Raw genomic sequence first — 21359 nt, 5'->3', positions numbered from 1 at the left:
TAAACAGAAAGCAATTTTAATTGGGTTTTTTGGTAATTTGGTACTATTTTCTCAAGTGTTGTATGCTTCCTTTCTTAAAGGGAACATGCTCAGACTTCTATCAGGTAAGATAAAACAGACTCATTACTTTTATTGTAGTTATACAGAATTAAGTGGACCGATCATTTTTATGCAAGCAGAAACCCCCCAAAGACCCATTGCAAGCCAGGAAAAACCCAGCTAAGGTAATCTTTGCAGCAGCTGCTGCAGGCTGCATATTAAGAGAAGAGACATGAAAGTGCTATCAATGTTCTCAGCTAATGGGCAGCAAGAAAGCAAAGGAGCAAATGTTCCAAGAGACTACATATGTTACTGAAAGGACATTTTGTCAGCTTTTATTACTTTAGTGTATTTTCTGCTGATGTCAAATAGCTGCATAGATGCTGCGAATGCAGGATTTTTTTAACCATTAAGAGCCTAAAAGGTATTCATAATCATTTCTTTGCTGCTTTGTTTAACAAACAGTTCAAGCGCTTGATGCATGGCAAGTTAACAAAACAGTGTGGGTCATCTTGGCCCTGGTATAATGGGAGTATTGGAGTCTTGCCCCATTTGTAGTTTCTTACAACAAAGAAAATCCACTTCAGAAGATAATAGAATAAGATCAATGCCAAGACCCCAGATGGCCCGATGACCACAATGGAGTATAATAATGTAGTGCACAGATAAGGTCAAGCAGATGCCTGATGCTATTACAAAGAAAGGACGGAGAACACACACATACGCACGCACGCGCACACACAAATACACACATTAATCAGTTGCAGGACTTTCTGCCGTGCCTGGTTCCCAATCTCTCTTTCTCTCAGTCTGCCTGGAGGAGCCATCAGGTACGATTAGTTCAAGCAATAATGGCTAGTGCTTAATCAGCAGGTCAATAGGCAATGTTTCGCTCCATTCCTCCCATCTTGGCCAGCGCTAATATAACACTTAACAAGGAGAGCAATCCTGGCCATTGTCTGCCACACACACCAATGCACATAAAGAGACACACACACTTCAAGAGAAATACTTATAGTTGGCCAATCCAAATAAAGATTCTGTTAAATTAGGCATCTCTCATCACTTTTATCCCAGTATCTCCCTGCTTTTGGTGTGTTATTTGGAGAAAAGGCACAGGTATAAATAAGATGAAGCATTACATAAACACAGTAGACTTGTTGTATTATCCCTACAGGCTTGCAACAGAGTGTAAAGTTCATTAAGTCAGGTTAATGCTAATCTTTGGCTGTGTGCAAGTACATTTTTTTAAAGACTCCAGGCAAGAGGAACATCTGTTTGCAAAGTCTAATCCTAATTTAGATAGATGCTGCCGCTATTCAGTCTTTATTAAAGGCAAGCAAAGCCGTGCCTCCTCTTACACGGAACACACGGTCGCTGGTCGGCGGATGGTGTAAGTGTTCAGGCAGGGCGGTGTGTAATCTCACTGCCACATGCTGTGAGATCAGCAGCGGAACAGAAAGCAGTTCTGACCATTTGACCAGAAATGGGACAGAATTAACGCTGCAATTATGAAAAGAGCTCGAAGCAGGATACTTGAACGATACAGCGAGCTGCTTCTTCATACAAATGCAAATGCCTTTTCCCCCCCTCCATTTAAACTGGTGTCACATCCTGTCGTACATCTGCACAAAAATTACATTTGTGAATGGAAGAACTTTTCAAATCCGTAGCAGGGAGACATACAGAGCTGGCGGCACAATCGTTTTATTTAAGGAATTAACTAATTACTCTTCATTTCCACTGTGTGTATTCACATTTAAATGAATTGTTTCTTGTAAGATGTAAAAACCAATCATAAATATCTCACAGAAATTTGTTCAACTTCAACAACATTTACAGATTTATCTAAGAGAAAAGCAGTGAGTCCACACATTATATCTTCAGCTTTAACCAAACAGTTTTCTTGCAGTTTGGTCGGACGAAACTGTTAAAAGATTAAAACATCAGGACGACTTTCTCCCTTGCAGAGAGAAGCTGAGAGCCAGTTCTCCACATAACAGTGCTATGTTTTGTTTAAGCCTACAAATTGCAATAAAAATGTTTATATTAATTTCAACAATAATGTTTTTTCACTTGCATTGTTAGGGTTTAAAATTCCCAAGATAGTAAGGCAATTCAGTCTACAGTCATTTCTCTGTGTGTACATATTTACTTGACAAACTCACTATAGGCTATGTTTCTAATCCAGACCAATCAAATGAGGACACTGCAGCACGCTGGTTTGACCAGGCGCTTAAGGTGACATAGAAAAGGATCTGTACACACTCCTTGTGTATTTTTCCACTTTGGTTTTGTACTATAAACCTTATGAAGTAGGAGAAAGTAGTGGAAAAACTATTTACTCTTATATGAATGACAAATGACATCTTGGGCCACGAGGAATGCAGTTCAGTAGTATCACTGATATTAATGCATGTGTTGAACAACTAGTATTACTACTTATGAAATTGAAGGGTTTTCCAGCTGCCATCAGTCGAGAAGTCACCAATCTGGTGCAGGGCTAACACACAGAATTGCACAACCATTCACGCTTGCTTTCACACAATTTAGAATCACCAGTTAACCTAACCTAACAGTCATTGGACAGTGGGAGGAAGCCAGAGTGTTGTGGAAGAACATGGGAGCTCCGTGCAGAGAGACTGCAGACAGCTGGTGGATTCAAACCCTGGACCTTCTTGGTGTGGAGCAGCAGTGCTAACCACTGCACCGCTGTGCTGCCAGGTCATATTAAACACAATAAAAGAGATAAGGTTGATGCTTGGGGATGTTGTGGAAGTTTTCCATTAAATAAAGCCTGCAGAGAAGTGGTGAGCAGTAGCTAACATTCTTTAATCACAAACAAAGAACAGAAAACCAAGCTTGGTGGAGAGCCTGCATGATCGTGGGGCAGACGGTCAGCAGAGTCTCTCCCTGAGCCTAGCATGGCTCTCACTTAAATACCTTCTTCAAGAACAAAAGGCAGTACCCAGCTGTTTCACACCTTAAGGTTCACACTCCCTTGCTACCTCCCAGAGTCATCGAAGAGACAAAAGATTCTTCCTGTGGAGTTGTCTGCTTCCCCCAACTTCCTTACCAGACCCCCACCCTCTGTCTAACTGCATGAGTGTGAGACATGTTAAAATCCAGTGGCACCAAGGCATCATACAATAAAATAATCTGAATAATACATAAATAAAAGAAATTCCTATACAGGGATTTTGATCTGATGTGTCTTTTGTCCTCTGTCCCTCCCATCACGCCCAACCACAGATTGCTGTCCCTCCCTGAGCCTTGTTATGCCCTGAGGTTTCTTCCTGATAAAAAGGGAGTTTTTCTTTCCCACTGTCGCCAAGTGCTAAGTGTTAATGGGGGTCATCTGATTGCTGGGGTTTTCTCTGTATTATTTTGACGTCTTTGCCTTACAATATAAAATACCTCGAGGCAACTGTTGTTGTGATTTGGTGCTATATAAATAAAACTGAATTGGATTGAATGTGTGTTTCTTTGACTTTTTAAATGGCACCATGATTTTTACGTGATAAAATTATAATATAATATTAACTGTAGCTGCTGATGTCTCATCATTACAGTGCTTTGACTGATTTTTCCCTAAAGTTATTATACTTTCATGTGAAAATGCACTTTGAAGAGTTTTTTTAATCTCTTGATCTATATATTCCCACCTCCTTGCAAACCTTTTTCTTTCCATATGATTTGTATGATTTTGTTTTCATATGATTTGGCAGATTAGTGAACACCACAGCACAAATAAAACCTAGAATATGTTTAAGACTTGCTACAGTGACCAAAACACTTTTTGTCAAAGATCAGTTCATGTTGGATGAAATTTGAATAGCGCTGCACTGTAATGTGACACGGACAAAATACAGACATTAGTAAAAGAACATCAATTTCAAGCAAATTTAAAAGACCACACAAAAAGAAAAAAAAAAACCACGATATTAAAGATTTTAAACGTCTTTAACATGATTCAAAAAATTTGTGAAGTGTAACCAAAAGCATGAGTGTTAAAGTGATTGTTGTGGTGCACTCAGTGACAAACAGTGGAAGAAAGTTTAGAAACCAAACACTGGTTGTCTCTGCAGCAACTTCACTTCATCTTTCAATTTCTGGGATTTATCTGTAAAGAAAAATATTCACTTTAACAAAGTCAGATATCACTTTGAGAGTTACACAATCACTTTAGCCTCTTTTGTCAGTGCACTGCTTTAGAGGAGACAATAAGCAGCTTCTTCCAAAATCTCCCTAAATACAGAGGCGTAAATATGAAAACAACAATAAGAGGAGAAACATGAAATGAATCCTCAGTCTCAGTGAAATAAATCCCTTATCTTCTCCTATGGGGGGCAATTAGGCTAATAAGACGATGACTAAGGAATATGATTAGCTGAAAGAAACCCAGAGATAAAAAGCTGCATATGATAAGCTCCTGACCCCTGCTGAGGCTACAGTGGCGCTTTGACTCTTTATTGTTTATAAAGGATGGTGTCTGCAGTAAATATTTGAATTAAGGCACAACAAAAGAGTGTAGGGACATCTTATTAGTAAAAAAACAAACAAACAATGACTGCTAACTTACTGTTATCATAACATAAAGTAATTTAACTTAGAGGTATTTTGAGGTGCTGTTAAATTCTGGCTGTGTTTTGTTCTTCTCAGAGTCACGGAAATGGTTTAGGTTGGCTCAAAACAGGTGATGATAACAGTTAAGCCTCTCTCACACACACTGGAGCCACACTAGCCTGTGCCACACTGTGCGATACATTTTGAATTTGCGTTAGACCCTATCAGAGTGCCATTGAGTCTATTGACTCCTAATTAACCATCTTTGCTTTCAAACAAGATGGTAATCCAGCTGTAATTAGGGATACTGTCTCACACACGTTGGAGTCGCCTCCACGAGCAATCTTACTTACAGTCAGGGAAAAAGGGGAATGAAAGGAAGGCTGCCTTTGGAGTAAACGAATGAACAAGGCCGCATGAGGAGGCGAAAGAAAGAGAGGTGGTCACTGAAATATACTGTAGCATTCAGGCACACAGAGTAATGGGGACACTGAATAGGTGGGTAGACAAGACACAAAGACATGCTGAGAGCAGATTATGGAGATAAAAATGTTTAATGAGAGATGTACAGAGGCCTGGCTGCAGGACAGGACATTTAAAAAAATAAAACAGGCGCGAAACATGTTTCATGCTTTACATTTTATTAACTAGTTACAACACAGCATTGGGAACAGGAGTGAGGTCTGGGAGGAGGGGGTGATGTTTACCACATGATTAGCTTGATGATGACATTTCCAGTGACAACAGCTGTGCAGTGGAGGCCATACAGTACATTAAAGCACATGAAGTTAGGATGAGGGGGGTAAAAAGAAAAAAAACCCACGATGGAGCTATGACATCATCCTACGCATTCAACTTTACAAACTAATGCATGGGAAGGACAAGGCTAAAAGAGCCACTTGTCTCCAAACGCGCACGCGTGCACTGACACGCACGCACGCAAACTCCCAGCATGCGGAGTAGTTGCTTTGCCCCACCGTGTATCGACCACAGTGGGTTTGTAACGATTGCAACATGGTGCAGACCGGCTGCAGTGGCTGACAGGAATATTATGTCATTTCGGAGAGTGAGCCGGGCGCATTTTGGCTCCGTATAACCCGCTCATCCGTTTGACGAGATGTGGGAGGCGACGGCTCGGCTCATCGCAGTCCCCCCTTTTCCTTCTCTCCTCAACCTGCATCACATCATCATCATCACCATCATCACCATCATCCGCACCGAGAGTGATACTCACCACATACGCTTCCTGGGTGGAAGACAATGTTCTTTGTTGGAGGCGGTCACCCCCAGAGCCAGCTGCATAACAGTAATGTATTTCTGGTAATTCACCATGGTACTGTCCACCGCTACTAAAAATCCAACCCAAAGAAAAGCACAGGTGATCATATATTTCTTTAGTCCCTGGCATCCGCCTCCGCTGCGTCTTCCGTGCTCAGCATCACAACGCCATTTCCAGCGCTGAAGGACTGACAGTGAAAACACTCCCCGAGGAGCTGAGAGAAAGGTGCCGTACCGCTGCGACCCATGTCTGCAATGACACTCTGACCGTGTTTTTTTTTTTTCTTTGTTTTTTAGCTCTGGCAAACACACCGCCGATCCATCCGAACTGTGATTTTTTTAAGTATTTTTTTTAGTATTCTTTTTAATGACTACGGTCAGGATTTGGACATTATCTCCTTCCTCCTGCCTCCTCCTTCCTGTCCAGGGTTGGAAACACTCTCTTAAAAACGCTGCAGCGTCCAGGCGTCCGTGTGTGTGAGGTAGGGGAGAGAGTGTGTGTACAGTGTAGTCAGAGGGGAGCGACTGGGAGGGAGGGGAGGAGGGAGGGGAGGAGGAGGGGGGGGGGGGGGGTCAAGGGACCGATTCATTTAGAGATGCTCGCTTGTAGCATCCATTTAGGAAGTCGAAAGTTTGCCTTTAATTACTTTTTAAAGGTTGGTTCTTTTTTTTAAAAGTCGACTACCTTTGTTAGGTAATACTTCCGGGAAGCGGCAATGACTTGCAGGGGCGTAACTAGGAATTCAGAGCTCCCTGAACACCCTGCCTCTCCTGATAGATGAATGATGTCTAAATTCCGTTTTGTTTGTTTTTTTCAAAAGGGTCCTGGTGTGCTGGATAAGTAGGCATGTCTCCAAGATATACATATATATATATATATATATATATATAAACACCCAGCATGCCCCTGCGGGCGGTTTATCCTTCAAGCTCGGGTCCTCTACCAGAGGCCTGGGAGCTTGAGGGTCCTGCGCAGTATTTTAGCTGTTCCCAAGACTGCGCTCTTCTGGACAGAGATCTCCGATGTTATTCCCGGGATCTGCTGGAGCCACTCGCCTAGCTTGGGAGTCACCCCACCTAGTTCTCCGATTACCACGGGGACCACCGTTACCTTCACCCTCCACATCCTCTCGAGCTCCTCTCTGAGCCCTTGGTATTTCTCCAGCTTCTCGTGTTCCTTCTTCCTGATATTGCTGTCATTCGGAACCGCTACATCGATCACTACGGCCGTCTTCTTCTGTTTGTCTACCACCACTATGTCCGGTTGGTTAGCCACCACCATTTTGTCCGTCTGTATCTGGAAGTCCCACAGGATCTTAGCTCGGTCATTCTCCACCACCCTTGGGGGCATCTCCCATTTTGACCTCGGGACTTCCAGGTTATACTCGGCACAGATGTTCCTGTACACTATGCCGGCCACTTGGTTATGGCGTTCCATGTATGCCTTGCCTGCTAGCATCTTGCACCCTATGTATGTATATATATATATATATATATATATATATATATATATATATATTTGTGCTGCTGTAGCCTCATATATATATTTAATAGATATATTAAAAAGGCATGAACATTTTTTTGTATCGAAAAAATATCGAACCGTGACACCAAAGTATATGTATATATATATATATATATATATATATATATATATATATATATATATATATAAATATACATATACTTTGGTGTCACGGTTCGATATTTTTTCGATACAAAAAAATGTTCATGCCTTTTTAATTAGTCATTTATTAAAATTAGAAATATATATTTTAACTCAAAAGTGCAGTTTTTAAATTTAATGTTGCTGAAACAACAAAATAATTTAAAAAAAATCTATCTGATCGAGAAATCACAGAGAAATTACAGCTCGAGTTTATTACAGAGAAATGGCTCTTTCCAAAATAAAAGCTATACTATACGCTTCTTCTGGGGTATACTCTCAGCAGCATATTAAACATATCAGGTCCCCATAAGGAGAATCATGTGCTAACGGCTGTCTAAACGACTCGGGTAAAGTTTGTAGCATGCGTGCTTGTTGTTTTTGTCTGCTTCCACTTGTCTTTGCACTAGGATGATGTCGGCGTAAATGTGCAGTCATATTCGTTGTGTTCCCACTGGTGCTGTCAGCGTTAATCTCGTTAAAATGACGTTAACGCCATAACGCGGCAAATCTCCGTTAACGAGTTACCGCGGATCACCCCGTGCGTGGGGCTGGACGGTGTCAACATGTTAAGAAGCTAACAAGCTAACGCACTAGTTCCCGCCAATTGAGCATTGCGTGGCACATCCAACATACTGTTTTACTTTTGTCCATGACGCGCTTACCTTCAGGGTCATGCTTCACATGAAAACCAAGAAAGTTCCAAACGCCAGATCTGAATGAGGGTGGGGGAGGTTCAGTTTCGGGTAGCGTTGAGGCAGTTGCCATGTTGCAACGAGCTTAGCTTCTGTCTTGCTAGCTTGCGCTGCGCTCAGTGGATCTGCACTCGAAAGTGCAGCCTAGGTGGAGTAGTCGAACGCAGATCCACTGAGCGCTCAACACAGACAGCATCGTCAGAAGTAAAGTTGATAAAATAAATTAAAAATTTTGTATTGTTCGATACATATGCGTACCGAACCGAAAGCACTGTATCGAACGGTTCAATATCGATATCGAGTATTGTTGCACCCCTATATATATATATGCAAATAAACAGGTGTAAACAGGTGTTTATCCATCTATAAGGGTGCAAATTGGACCCTTCAGGCAGTTGTACAAAAAAAAAGTATGACAGGAATGACTACTGATCCATGTTTTCTGCAGCTGCCAGTGTCCGATTCCACAACCAAGTATAATCCCCATCTTACTGAATAAATTATGACATATGGGAAACATGTGACATACAGATAAGCTTCTATTATACTAAAGAGATGAAAAAACTGAGGCCGATTAATGCAGCAGATTGTCTATATGGCCGCACTGTCACACACCAATGGTGATGCAACTTGGGGCTCTGTGTCCCACCCGAGGAGTTTTCTGCATGAGGACGGGAAAAATCAGCAGTCCTCCACTTATTGGACAATCTGGTCTACCTCCTGAGCCTCAGCCACCCCTCGCAGGGGAAAAAAGACCAGTGAGAGCACTCAGACAGAAATGCCATATTTTTATCATGCTTTAGGTCTGACTGACCCCAAGTATTTTCAACCCATAAGCCTGTATGTGCTTAGACTTAAACAGTATATAGCTTGGTGATCATATAAAAAAAAGTCCTTATATTTTATCTGGTAATGAGGGTCATAATGTATGTTTTAATATCAATTTATGCCATTTAGCATATAATTTTGAGTTTAAAAAAAGAAAAGAAAAAGAAAGTTCTCACTCAGTTCTGAATGTCCAGTGAATGTAACCAGTAACTTGGAGATTTTGATGGTCCTTGGTGATTACTCTTAACTTCCAAAGGATAACAGAAAGTAACGGATTACTTATGTTACTGTGCATTTTTTGGCTTTGTTTTCATATTTATGTATGACATAGATTAGTAGACAGTAACAGGACACGGCTGGTGAGTAATTTTACCTTGAGAGTTTTCCACAAGGCTTGCAAATACCACAGAGACACCAATGAGAATCATACTTAATTGTGAGTCTCCTGTCCAGTTTTCATTGTCTGGGATGTAGAAAGAAGAAATTGAGCACCCAGAGGGCAATGCAGGCAGGCTAACTGAGCAGAGAGAGGCTGCACTTTGAAAGACACGCAATGACAGTATGAGCTAACCCTAACCCAGGGTGAATATAAGTGGAATGTGTTCACAGTTTACACTTGTCTTTTAAACCTCATACAGTTTGAATGCTCAGTGAAATGATTTGTAGCTGTCACAGTTGCTCATAACAACCAGTGCAGAGTTATATGAATGGGAAAGTCTGAAGATTACAACAAATCCATCAGTTCTGTGTGTCTGCTTAACCCCATCCGCACATAAAGCATGTGAACAATGAATAGTCACCAGAGTATCAAACACAGTATGACCTAATTTTATTGGACTTTTTCACTGGAGACACCCTCGTATTTATTTTATTGAACTTCTTTCCAGGGAATTATTACGCTCCCTTATTCTTCTATCACTGGGTTATGAATTCTGTGAGCTCATACCTCTTACAACCACATTATTTTTTAACTGCCTTATACATATTCACATCACAACCAACCATCAGCTATTCAAAGAGATTTATGTCTCGTCTAGTTTCTGTTTTACAAGAGTGCATAAGAACCATTTTCTTTTAAATTGTTTTATTTTTAAGCCCCAATAACTAAAAAGGCAAATATGGTATTTGAACTAAACCTTTGATTGCAGTTCATGAGGTAGCATTTATAACAAAAAATATCTAATATCAGTTATCCAATGTAAAAGCAATATTTTAATGCTTTTTTCTGCCTTTTTGATTATGTTTGTGATTGCTGAATTGGAGTGAAGTGTGGTCGTAGTAGCTCTGCCTCAGTGCCCACACCACCTGTCATTAGCAGCAAACAGATGCTGGCGTGGGTTGCTTCCCAGTCAATAGACTGACACAGAGGTGCCGTTGTAAGCTTCAGAGTAAGTCGATTAGTCTAGACTTTGAAGTCTTAGAGGACACCTGAGTTTCTGAATTGCACCTCTCACCCTCACCAGCTCAGACATAAACAAAAGATAAATGGAAACTGGGGAGGTTTTATCCTACATACGTCTGCTGCGAGCGGCTGAATCGATCATTTAACTGTTGTGAGCTGAAGGCATTAGCTAATGATTTCATTTATATTTTAAAAAATCAAAATGAAAATCAAGTTTGGCAACGGTTTCGTCATCCAAATGATTTCCACCATACAGCTAAACAGACAGAGCATGACACTAAAGCTGCCAGTGTCAGGGGAGCAAATCCCTCTGTGGCCGACGCTGCTAAAAATGTTTGCACCCGTGATGTCGTGTGCTCTATCCGCGAAAGTATCCTAATCTACCCAACTGACAGTGTTAAACTCTCATTGGCAAACGCAGGGTGACACTGCGTGTGTAACGGTACAGTGAGCTTCTAGAGTAAATGTTCATATAGGATATGATGTTTTAGAAATAACTAGAGCTGATATGCTGAGAATGAACATCAGGCGTATTCTGAAATGTAAAACAGCCCTTTTGGTGGTTGCCAGCTAGTTACTTCTGGGTGACTGGAAGCAGAAAAGCCTTCGGGGCTTTAAAGGAACCTAAATTCACCCAGTGCTCATATGTCCATAAGTTCATTCATCCAGTACCTGCTGATGAAAAGGCTTCAGTGTGCATAAAGTAAATATGATTCAGTTTAAAAACAAAATAAAACATATAGTGATTTATATGCATAGACATTAAATGCACCTGCAAAGCCTTGAAACGAGCTTGGCTCCTACAAAGGTTTCTGGAGCAGACAGACTATAAAGTAAGATATCAAATAATACATATTGCTATAACTATATAAACACTAGGTTTTCATCCATTGGTCTCATATTTCAGATATTTTTAGATTCCAGTATTTTCAAAGTCAGTATATTTCAGTTTGATTAATCTTTGGATGCATACCATAGATCTCGTTTACTTCATTCATTTGTGTAGAAATCGCTAAGTAAAATTTCTTAAAGATGCACAGAATTGCCCAGTAATGACATTAAGATAGACATAAAATGATCTAATGTGTAGTAATGTTAGTGTAGCTTTCATTTTTAACTCATGACAGTGAGGATATGAGGTGAGAGTAACGGTGTAGGATTTTGGTTTGTTTTGAAAGTACATCGACTAAATTGTGTGTAATTAGAAAACAGCACAAAGTAGAATTTAATGATCTTCTATTCGTGGCAGGGCGGCACGGTGGTGTGGTGGTTAGTGCAGCTGGCAGGGCCTTTCTGTGTGGAGTTTGTGAGCCTGTGAACCAATTAAACTAACGTCCAAAGACATTAGTTTAATTGGTGATTGGTGTCAATGTAGATATGAATGGCTGTGATAGATAGTTAAATTATCCAAGGTGTAACCCACCTCTTCCCCTATGACACCTTGGGATAGACTTCAGCCCAGATGTGACCCTGAGCCTTGGATATGCAGAAAAAAACCTATGGATAGATCATTAGAGGTACCTTCCTGTAGACTTTGTTAGATAATTCAGTTTCTTATGTAAAAAAAAGCCTCTTTGCTTCCTGTTCGTAGCATCTTGAATCCTGTCAACAGTCAGCTAATACATCGATAATGGAATCATCAGTGCAGAGTTGCACTCCAGCAAACCTAGCAGCAAAGCACCGTGTCACCTCCCATTGACTAGGATGCCACTCAGATAACTCCCCTGATTAATCAGACTCTGCACATCATCATTATCAGTCATGTAAGACACGGCAGCCATTAAATGATAGCAAAACTGCTGAGGACACACACAGAGACATTACCGAAGCTTCTCTCTATCTCCCTCTGTCTTTTGTTTTCACATGCACACATACACACTGCAGGGAGTGTGTATGGAAACCAGTGGTAGTGTGTCAGTGGGGAAGCACTAACACAACAGTGGGTCAGTGGCTGTGCTGCAGTCTGAAGCCCACTGCATTTCCATGCACACTCCACTGCAGCACTTTGATTGCACACTGGCATCCCCCTCCTCTGCATCTCCACTGAGGAGCCGTCCCCATCATTACCCTTCTCACATGAGAACCCACTGCTGACATCTCTTATTGTGTGCCGCGCACTCACACGCTCACACACGCCAAAACCAGCGTGCTCACACAGACACACACAGGTACACGTGTGCACAATTAACACACTAAAGTCCTCGTCTTTCTTTCTTTTTTTTTCCAAGCAAGTAAATAGGACACACGGGGCTGCCCTTCTTTCTTGTGTCCTTCCATTTGCTTGTCCACTTCTTTCTGCACAGCAGAATCAAAGCTGGTTTGTAGGACTCGGAAGCTGCTCCCAGAGGAGCCAAACCTGGACGAAAGCCCCGAGAACCACTACCGCTGTAACACTGTGATTTATTACTCGTGCACCAAACAAAGAGGAGTTCACAGAGAAAGTCCTCTTCACATGAATGCACTGCACCAAGAAGACCAAGAGTAATGAAGCACTCGCACACGCACGCACACACACACACACAGTCACACCTCAGCGCTGTCGCAGTGCTTTCTCTCTGTGTACCGTGAGGTGAGTCATCAGCACGGAGAAGCATAACCTCACAGCTCCAGCTAATCTCTCCTCTCCTCCTCCACCTCCTCTTCAACCCGCCAGCATCTCATTTTCTCCACTTATGGATGAAAGCATGGTGCCTTACATCATGGCTGCTGGCTCATGTATAGATATAAGGCCTCAGAGCCAAACACACAGCCAACGCATCCTGGGTAATCACCTCATTTTCCATAGGGGAACGGAATATGTGCAGGTTTTGAAAAATAGCCAGTTACTCATTAAATATATCTGTGCAATCATGGCTTACATGCCTTTGAATTTTCACTTCAGTACAGGCTAAGAAACCTTTACACATTCACAGATGAGTGCTCAAGAGGTCTTGAGTGTTGATTTTAAAACCAAGAATAGCTGCATATTGTAAACAATCTGGCAACCAGCGGCCTTTAAACTGGATTCAGCAAGCTTCCCATCATTCCCTGCACCTTCCCTGTGGGTACACACAGGTTCTCAGCGCCCTTTAAGGCAGAAGCCTGGAGATGTGATTAAATGCTGCGTGTTCACTCTCAGTCAGCAGGATACTGACCAGAGGCAACAAAAAGCCAAACTAATAAACACAGTGCCTCTTTGAACCCACACAGCTGACAATCAATCTGCTCCTCTGCTGTGGATCAGAGAAAGTGTTCAGAGAATAAAAGGGGGAAAAAAACTCACATGACTTCACATAGTTCAAACAAGAGGAAGACATTCCCAGGTTGCCTTCACATTTATAACAAGGCAGGCAAGCAGTCGTGCTTCACGCTGTCACACTGGGACACATGCTGGCGCACAATTTTTGAAGCCAAGCATCCATCACTTGAGGCAGTTTCTGTCCTACTTCTTCTAGAAGTGAACAAACAAAAGATTACGCTTTTTTATCCTGATATACATGCAGACAACACTGCCCGACGCTTGATTCGCCAGCTGTAGTGACATTCGCATTAACAAAGACAAGTGCACTGAAAACAAGCCATTCACAAAACCTGCAGATGCATGTCAGAGACGTCAGTTTCCAAGGAGCGTCTTCGTGTATACGGCTGAACACGAACAGGTGAACGCACAAACAAAGCATCAAACCCTGAAATGAAATTTTAAGAGGACTTACATTGGCTTGTTAGCGTACTGCATCTCCTGTGGAGGCTCTGTGACCATTCTCTGTGATGTTATGCTGTTTAGTGTGTTGGTTTGTTTCTGTCAGCCTGTCTGTGTGTGTATGTGTGTGTCTATGCGTGTGTGTCAGTGCCCAGGGCCAAACCACTAGGATGGCTGTCCCCATGCTGACTTAGCTGTCATACATTAAAAAGGAACGGCCCAGGGAGCATATCAGCTTGCCTGTCCCTTCACTTGAAGCATCACAAACGCCCCCCAACCACCCATCCATGCTACCTCTCATACGCACACACGACACTCATATACACACTATGAAATATTTTCTGCCCAACCCCCGCCACCGTGCAAGCTGGGCCAATGGAGGTCTCCAGAGGTCCACACACACACACATCCAGAAAGACACCGTCACTCAGTCACGACGCATTCAGAAGGGCTGACACACTCTGTGACAAAAAACACCCTCGCAGGACTTTTTCTACCAGGCTCGCTCTCTTACATACAAAAAAAAATCAACAAACTCACCAGAGGTCATTCTATGCGCCTCTTTTCTGCAGTTTTATTTTTAGCGGTGCTGTGACTGTTTCAGTGCTGCATTGCTTAGATTATTCCTAACAATATTAACTCATTTGGTGTTTTTGATTTTTTTTAAATAAGTATTAGAATAAAATTCTATTACACCTCATGCAGTTCACAAGTTTACATTCACTCATCATGGACATTAATTTCATGTTAATTTGGGGCTTTTAATGATTTCTCTGAACTGTTTAAGGTCTCTTGGAGTCATTTCTAAACCACTGCAGATTCAAAGATCATCAGTTAAAAATCATTTATGTAAGTACAAGTTATTTAGACCTTTACCAAGGACTGAAAGAAGACCAAACTGTCAGCCTTACCAAAACCCCGACCTCAAGTCTACTGAAAATTTGTGGAACGTGTGGATAAACCAACCAGTTCAAATGAACTTGACCAATTCTGCCCAGATGAGTTGTCAAATATCTAACAATAATTATGCCTCGTTGGTGGCTACCAAGGGTCTGGTAAAGTTCCAACTTGCTAGAGGACACTTACCCTATTTTGGCAAGGGTGTATGTAAATATTTGAGCCTTTATGTATGATATTGACCCTCTTTGAATTCAAGAAAATCCAAACTAAATTCAAAGTTGTTCACCCAATTCTTATTTTTTAATCACATGAAAGATGGGTGCTCTAAAATCATCCCAGCCGTGGAAAAAGAAATCTTTAAAAGGCTAAAACTATTCAAACATTCATGCCCATAATGAGCGGATATTAACTTTGTATCACAACTGAAAACGATCTTCTGCATTTTGCATTGTTTCGTCACTCTTTTAGTCACAGCTGTTAATTTGTCATCGATCTGAATGTTTAAAACATGGAAGGATGATTTTATCCTCTCGTAGAGCATCGTGTGATTCAGCAGAAATAAAACTCAACATGACATCATTGATAGGGTATGTAAAGCAGTTCTCACCTGGAGTCAAATATGGGGTCGGTGTACATGGGAGGCAGGCACAGAGGTTGCTCTCCTGGAGTGTTTGGGGGCGCAGTGACGCCCCCTTTCTTGCCCTGTCCTGAAACACCATCTGTAGGAGCAGATTAATATTTTAGCCCTTTTTACAACTTGGCTGATTTACACCTCTTTCTCTCTGACCGGGTGAGCAAGCAGGAGAATTCATGAGCTGGTAATTGTGGGAAATTGCCACGTGTAAGGAAGACACTCACTTCCCTTTGTGAGAGTGTGTTTTATGTAAAAACACATTAACCTGGAGTAGTGCGGCACAGACAAGGCCCTGCATTTGCACCCACGTTGAGGCCATATGTTGTCAGAGGCTAGTTAGGAATGCTGGCGGCTCAGTAATCCCCTCAACCACCCAGATTTAAGAAGCTATTTTTGCTTGCTATTAGTCTGTTGTTCTGGATTACTGCAAAGTAGTTTAATTTCCTTTGTATTGTACTTTTTATATGTGTACATAATTAAAACTTTTGAACATGTAAGTCCAAAGCTGCCACAGATTAATGAGCTGAAACATTTTTATTAGAAAGACCCTCTATGACCTCTTGTTTTTGTGCTTTGCTGCTTAATGGTGTAATTAGAGGCTTATTAATGTTTTTACCTTCTCCATCCAACAGAAAACAGGTTAGCAGGTGAGGACAAACTTCCTCCAAAACAGAGCAGAATGAGCTGAATGCAGCAGGCCCCTTCGAGGACAGGTGGTCCAGGAATATCTCGGTCCGCTTCTTGTCGGACTCCTGTCCTAGTATTTCCTTGTACTCTCCCAGTGAAAAAACCTTGTCATACACCAGGTAAGGAAGTACACTGTTGACATCCAGCTCGCTCAGGATCTTTTCTCTGTGCTGCTGGAGAATCTTAGCTGCCCATCTCTGCTTCTTCCTGGCACATGGCTTCCTGCCAGACCTCTGCTGCTGCTGTCTTCTTTGCCTCTTCACGAACCACCTCTTGGTGCCACTGCCAAACATCTTCGAGTTGAGGAAACCCACCAAAACTTCTTCCACAGCTCTGTCAAAATAGTTCCCAAAGGAGGGGAGGTGCATATTTCATGCCAGTGAAGAGACCTTGCCACATATTTCTTCAAGCCTCCCTTTGTTGTTGTCTGAGTCGTTTATCTGGGCCAGGAAGAGACAATCTGGACAGTAGCTGATTTCTAGCCGGGTACTTAGCGACACTAAGAAGATTAACAGACTCTTAAGTACACCAATGCACATTGCTCACCAGCGCTTAGACACCCTCAACATATTTTGCATTATTTTCCTGTCTTGTTGGAAGATCAAACATTCACTAAAGTCTTCATTTCATATCCGTATGGCCCATTTAATTAAAAATGTGTCTAACTAGTTTTTCTGTTCTGTTACAGCCCAGAAGATAATTTAGAACAACCATGTCAGAAGGCTCCACAGTTATTTTGGGTTGTGCTGACTGGCCTCGAAATCACCAGGGACTTACAAAACAAGGAGTGCGAGAGTCAAATCCTCTACCCATCGAGGAAAACTGTGTAAAGTGAATGAGACATACTGTTAGGCTGAGTAAGATGGGAGGAACTCAGCAATCCGCAGCTCAGCAACTCTCCTAACAACTCACCTTCCTGGATATTGCTGTGAGAATGTGACACCTGATTAAAACAAGATTAGAACATTTCGTCACGGGCACTGACCCATTAAATCCAGCGTTACTCCTGCTTAAGGAGAAGCATTAACATATGAGGAGGAAAAAGGGTGTTTCAAGGGGAGCTTAATGTATTTCAATGAAAATCTATTAAAAAGAAAAGACTAATGCAGCACAAACCAATATGACCTTGAAGTGGATTTTATCAAAGTGCTGTGAAAAAAAATAAACGTCTTTACCAGAAGATGGTGCTATTTGATCAGTGACTCCTGCACATGTGGCCATAATAGGCTTTCATTAAATATTCACCAGGACCAAAAACTGAGCCAAAAGTAATACATCACCGTAGTTGAGAAGTATGAATACAGAAACAGCTTGTTATAAAAGATGATACAAAACAGGGGCTGTGGCAGAGATAATTTTTACAGTGGTCAGGCTCAGATCATTACTCACGTCGGGGTGGAATAGAAAATGAGTTTTTCTTCTATGTTGCGAATTGCTGCAGGCTAAATAATCACTTTTACGTCAGTTACCGTTGTCATTAGCCTAAGCAGGCATGACTTATATCTGAACATACACCAAGAGAACTTAGAAACTTTTTAAAAAAAATTTAAGCCTTAGTGATTAAAAAAAGGACCGTTTGGTAAAAGCTTTGTTTTTTCTTTATTCTTATCGAAAAGGCTCATAAAATAATTACAGTGTAACTGAATGGCTGCTCTGTTAAACTGTATCTCTACTGGAAGTTAGGAAAAAAGAGTATTCTGTGAGTATGTGCATAGCACTTTAACATGTCTCATCATCACTAGATGGGACTTGGTCATGGCCTCAGATTGCACCAGGGAAGACAGCACTGTAGTTAGTGTAAATTATGATTTGCTGATATAATTTTTATATTCTTATTTTTAAAAAATCATGTGCATTATAATTTGTGTATTGTTTGTCTTTAAAGGGCTAAAATTAACCAAGAAATATTTCAAGTTTTTCCAGCAGGAAAGCAAAGATATATGCTAACACACCCACATTTCAGACACAAATGTTCATTTAAACTGTACTTTAAACAGTTCATTTAAACAACTGCCTCGATTGAAGGAAATGTAGTGAAAGATTTATTTTTTGTTATTTACCCACTTGATATGATTTGACTGGGACCTCCTGCAGTGGTGTGGTAGTTTTGTGTTCTGAGTTTTACAAATCATTCACACTCACTCAGCCACTGTAGCGATAGCCTGTGGTTTGTCATCAGTAACAACAGAGAGGCATAAGGCCAGCTGTACATGCAGTTTTTCCCTTGTATTAAGCAAAGGAGGACATGTTTGCTCCACGGTGTCGCCTGTCTGTGGAACGCTGAGTCTTTCTCTTCCTCTGTCTAACTGCACAGCCACCTACTGTGCTTTGCACTTATAGAGCACTCTGCTCCGGCCCTGCATCTACTATAATGGGAGAGGGGTTAAGTAGCAGATGCAAGCCAGGTTTACCATTCTTTGCAGCACCCTAAACCTACAGCTAAGCCAGAGAACCACACCGTGCTGTCATTCTATATTAGGTATTCCTTGCTATTACCAGGTTGAATACTCATTTGCCTCCAGAACTGCCTGAATTCTTCATAACATAGATTCAACAAGCTGCTGAAAGCATTCTTCTGAGATTTTGCTCCATATTGAAATGATAGCATCACACAGTTGCTGCAGATTTGTCGGCTGCATATCCATGACATGAATTTCCTGTTGAACCAAATCCCAAATGTGCTATGTTGGACTGAGAGCTGTTGACAGTGGAGGTCATTTGAGTACAGTGAGCTCAAGGTCATGTTTAAGAAACCGCTTTGAGCTTTGTCATCTGGCTTGTTATTGTTAGGTATTTTAGTACCATGGGAGCATTTACTGGATATTGTTTTATAGTGACATTATGCAGGAAAACTCTGTCATTCAATAAGGCCCCTTTGTTTTAGTTATTTTTCTCTTTGACCCAAGAATTGATGTGTGAGAATCACAGGCTGGTACAAGGTTGAAATACCACAGAGATCACTCCCTCAGCTACATTAGTTTCTAAATCTCTTAGGAGACGCCTGTTGAAGGCCAGATGGTTTGTTTCAGAATTCACTAATGAAAGAACTCTTTATTTCGTGCCTTGAAAATATGTCGCTGAGATAATCACAATTGTATCTGAACTAATAAACTATACAAAGGATGCTTCTTCACCCAAGGGCAGGAAGACGCTCCCTTATCTTGGTCTGTACTGGTTTAAACTGATAATCTGCTGTCTCATGAATTTTACCCTCTATATAAACTGTTGTACTTGTGAATAAAGTTGAGTCAATTTGGGAAGACAACCTGAAGCAGTCTCTGTTTTCTTGTTCTCCCAAGCTGCTCCCGAGCTCGTACTAACACGCTGAATGGCATGCTTGAATATTACTTGAGAATATATTTGACTGTGTTACAGACTAAGGGACATTCTCTGCTGATAGGTGAAGGTACATTCTCTGCTGATAGACGTCCACGCCTCGAAGGAAGTCGATCCACGGATTAGGCCCTGGAAATCGTTTCCTTCAGTTATCCTGCTGGAAGCATCCATCAGAAGATGGATGCACTGCGGTCATAAAGAGATGGACAACACTCAGGTAGAGGCGGCGGCATTTATTGATGCTCATTAGACTAGACAACGTTTTTGCAATCTTCTATTGTCCAGTTTGTTGTATTGCAACCCTGCCACATTCAAAGTCACTTAAATGACCTTTCTTCCCTATTTTGATGCTCAGTGTGAGCTACAGTGGGTCATCTGGTTGAGTTGATATTTGAGTTAATGAGTAGCTGAATGGGTCTGGTTCACAGAGTGGCTGCTGAGTTTAAACATGACCTGTATTTTGATGCAGGTCAAAGTTCAGTGTCAGGTGCATTTATTGCATACTGAATCACTTTGATTTGACTGATTTATTGTGTCTCTTAAGAGCATTCCTGTGGTGGATAAAGTCGTTCCTGTCTCATTTGTTGTCACTTTATTTTTGTCATACACAAACAAACTATATATGTCGTGGTCCCTCAGTCCTTTCCGCTGATCGGGTTTTATTTTCTCTCTGTCACTCTGCTTCAGTTTCTATTGCTTCTATTGCTTCTCTCTTCTCCACTTCTCTTTCTCTTTATATGTTGTTGTTACTGGGTGGGACTCATTGTGGGTTCCCGCTCTAGACTCTACACACCTATGGAAATCCCCCACCTATCTCCAATTATCTCATCAGCAGCCACAATCCAGATAGTGGCTGGCTGTCATTCTTTGCTGGATTGTTGAACGATCTAGTTAGTGAAGTGCTGGCTGCTTCTGTTTGTGTTTTTCCTTGAATTGAATTCGTGTGTGTTTCCCTCCATACACATCTTCCCTTGATTACTGCCCTGGGGTGTGCTGAGCCCGCCTGAGAGAGAAATGAGTTGAGGAGTGTCCGATGTTTTGATGCCTTTTCCCCTGTATCCCTGGAGCCCCATTTCCCCTTGTACACTGTATATAGCAGAACTGGTGATGACTGCAAATAGACGCACTGAACTTTCACCTTTCCGAGTTTACTGAGTCCACTCCTTCCAGTAAACGTGACAATGCACATGTAGACAAAGTCTGTCTGCGCCTATATTCACAAAGCTCCTTATCTTCTTGCCTAACAACTGTTTATTATTGTTTCTAAAAGCATGACTGTATGTCCGGAATTGATGAAAGGTGTCAGACGGCTGTGTACACATCTGCATCAGTGCATCAAAGGTCACAGACCATGTTCAACAACTTTGGTTTTTTACTGAGTGCTTGCTGTATTCAAATAATTCCTGCACAATGCATAAATAGAAGAAAAACACACTCAAAGAGTGGTGAGCATGTTCCCTCAGACATAAAATGACACCTCTTCAAGACATTAAGTGTACTTTCAGCCCTGGATCCTATTTTCTAAAAGATGCCTCGTCTCGCTTGTTCCTCTGACAGCAGCATTTTCTATGTCAAGGTGACCGAGACCACAGCTGTTTTAGCAAAAAGAAAATAGGACCATTGTAGAGCAGCAGGATCTCAGTTTTTCC

General features: G+C 41.5%; 1 protein-coding gene across 3 annotated transcripts in view; it reads right to left on the bottom strand.

The window, feature by feature from the left end:
* The window catches only part of tjp1b (tight junction protein 1b), a 70147-nt gene extending 53208 nt beyond the window's left edge, over nt 1-16939 (bottom strand). Inside the window, exons 1-2 of one of the 3 annotated variants that reach the window (XM_040025934.1) lie at nt 16304-16939; nt 15661-15772 (exon numbers count right to left, since the gene is read on the bottom strand). In XM_040025934.1, the coding sequence (XP_039881868.1) occupies nt 15661-15772; nt 16304-16742 (551 nt within the window). In that variant the 5' untranslated portion in view covers nt 16743-16939. Of the gene's footprint in view, nt 1-5839; nt 6397-15660; nt 15773-16303 lie in introns of those variants that run through there. The other 2 variants (XM_040025935.1, XM_040025937.1) reach the window with 2 other exon arrangements.
* Nucleotides 16940-21359: the final 4420 nt, after the last annotated feature.

Source organism: Simochromis diagramma, unplaced genomic scaffold (assembly GCF_900408965.1).
Source record: "Simochromis diagramma unplaced genomic scaffold, fSimDia1.1 OVJJ01000293.1, whole genome shotgun sequence".
Lineage (NCBI taxonomy): Eukaryota > Metazoa > Chordata > Actinopteri > Cichliformes > Cichlidae > Simochromis > Simochromis diagramma.
Note: the sequence above shows the minus strand (reverse complement) of the source record. Positions and strands in the feature narration are given on the sequence as shown.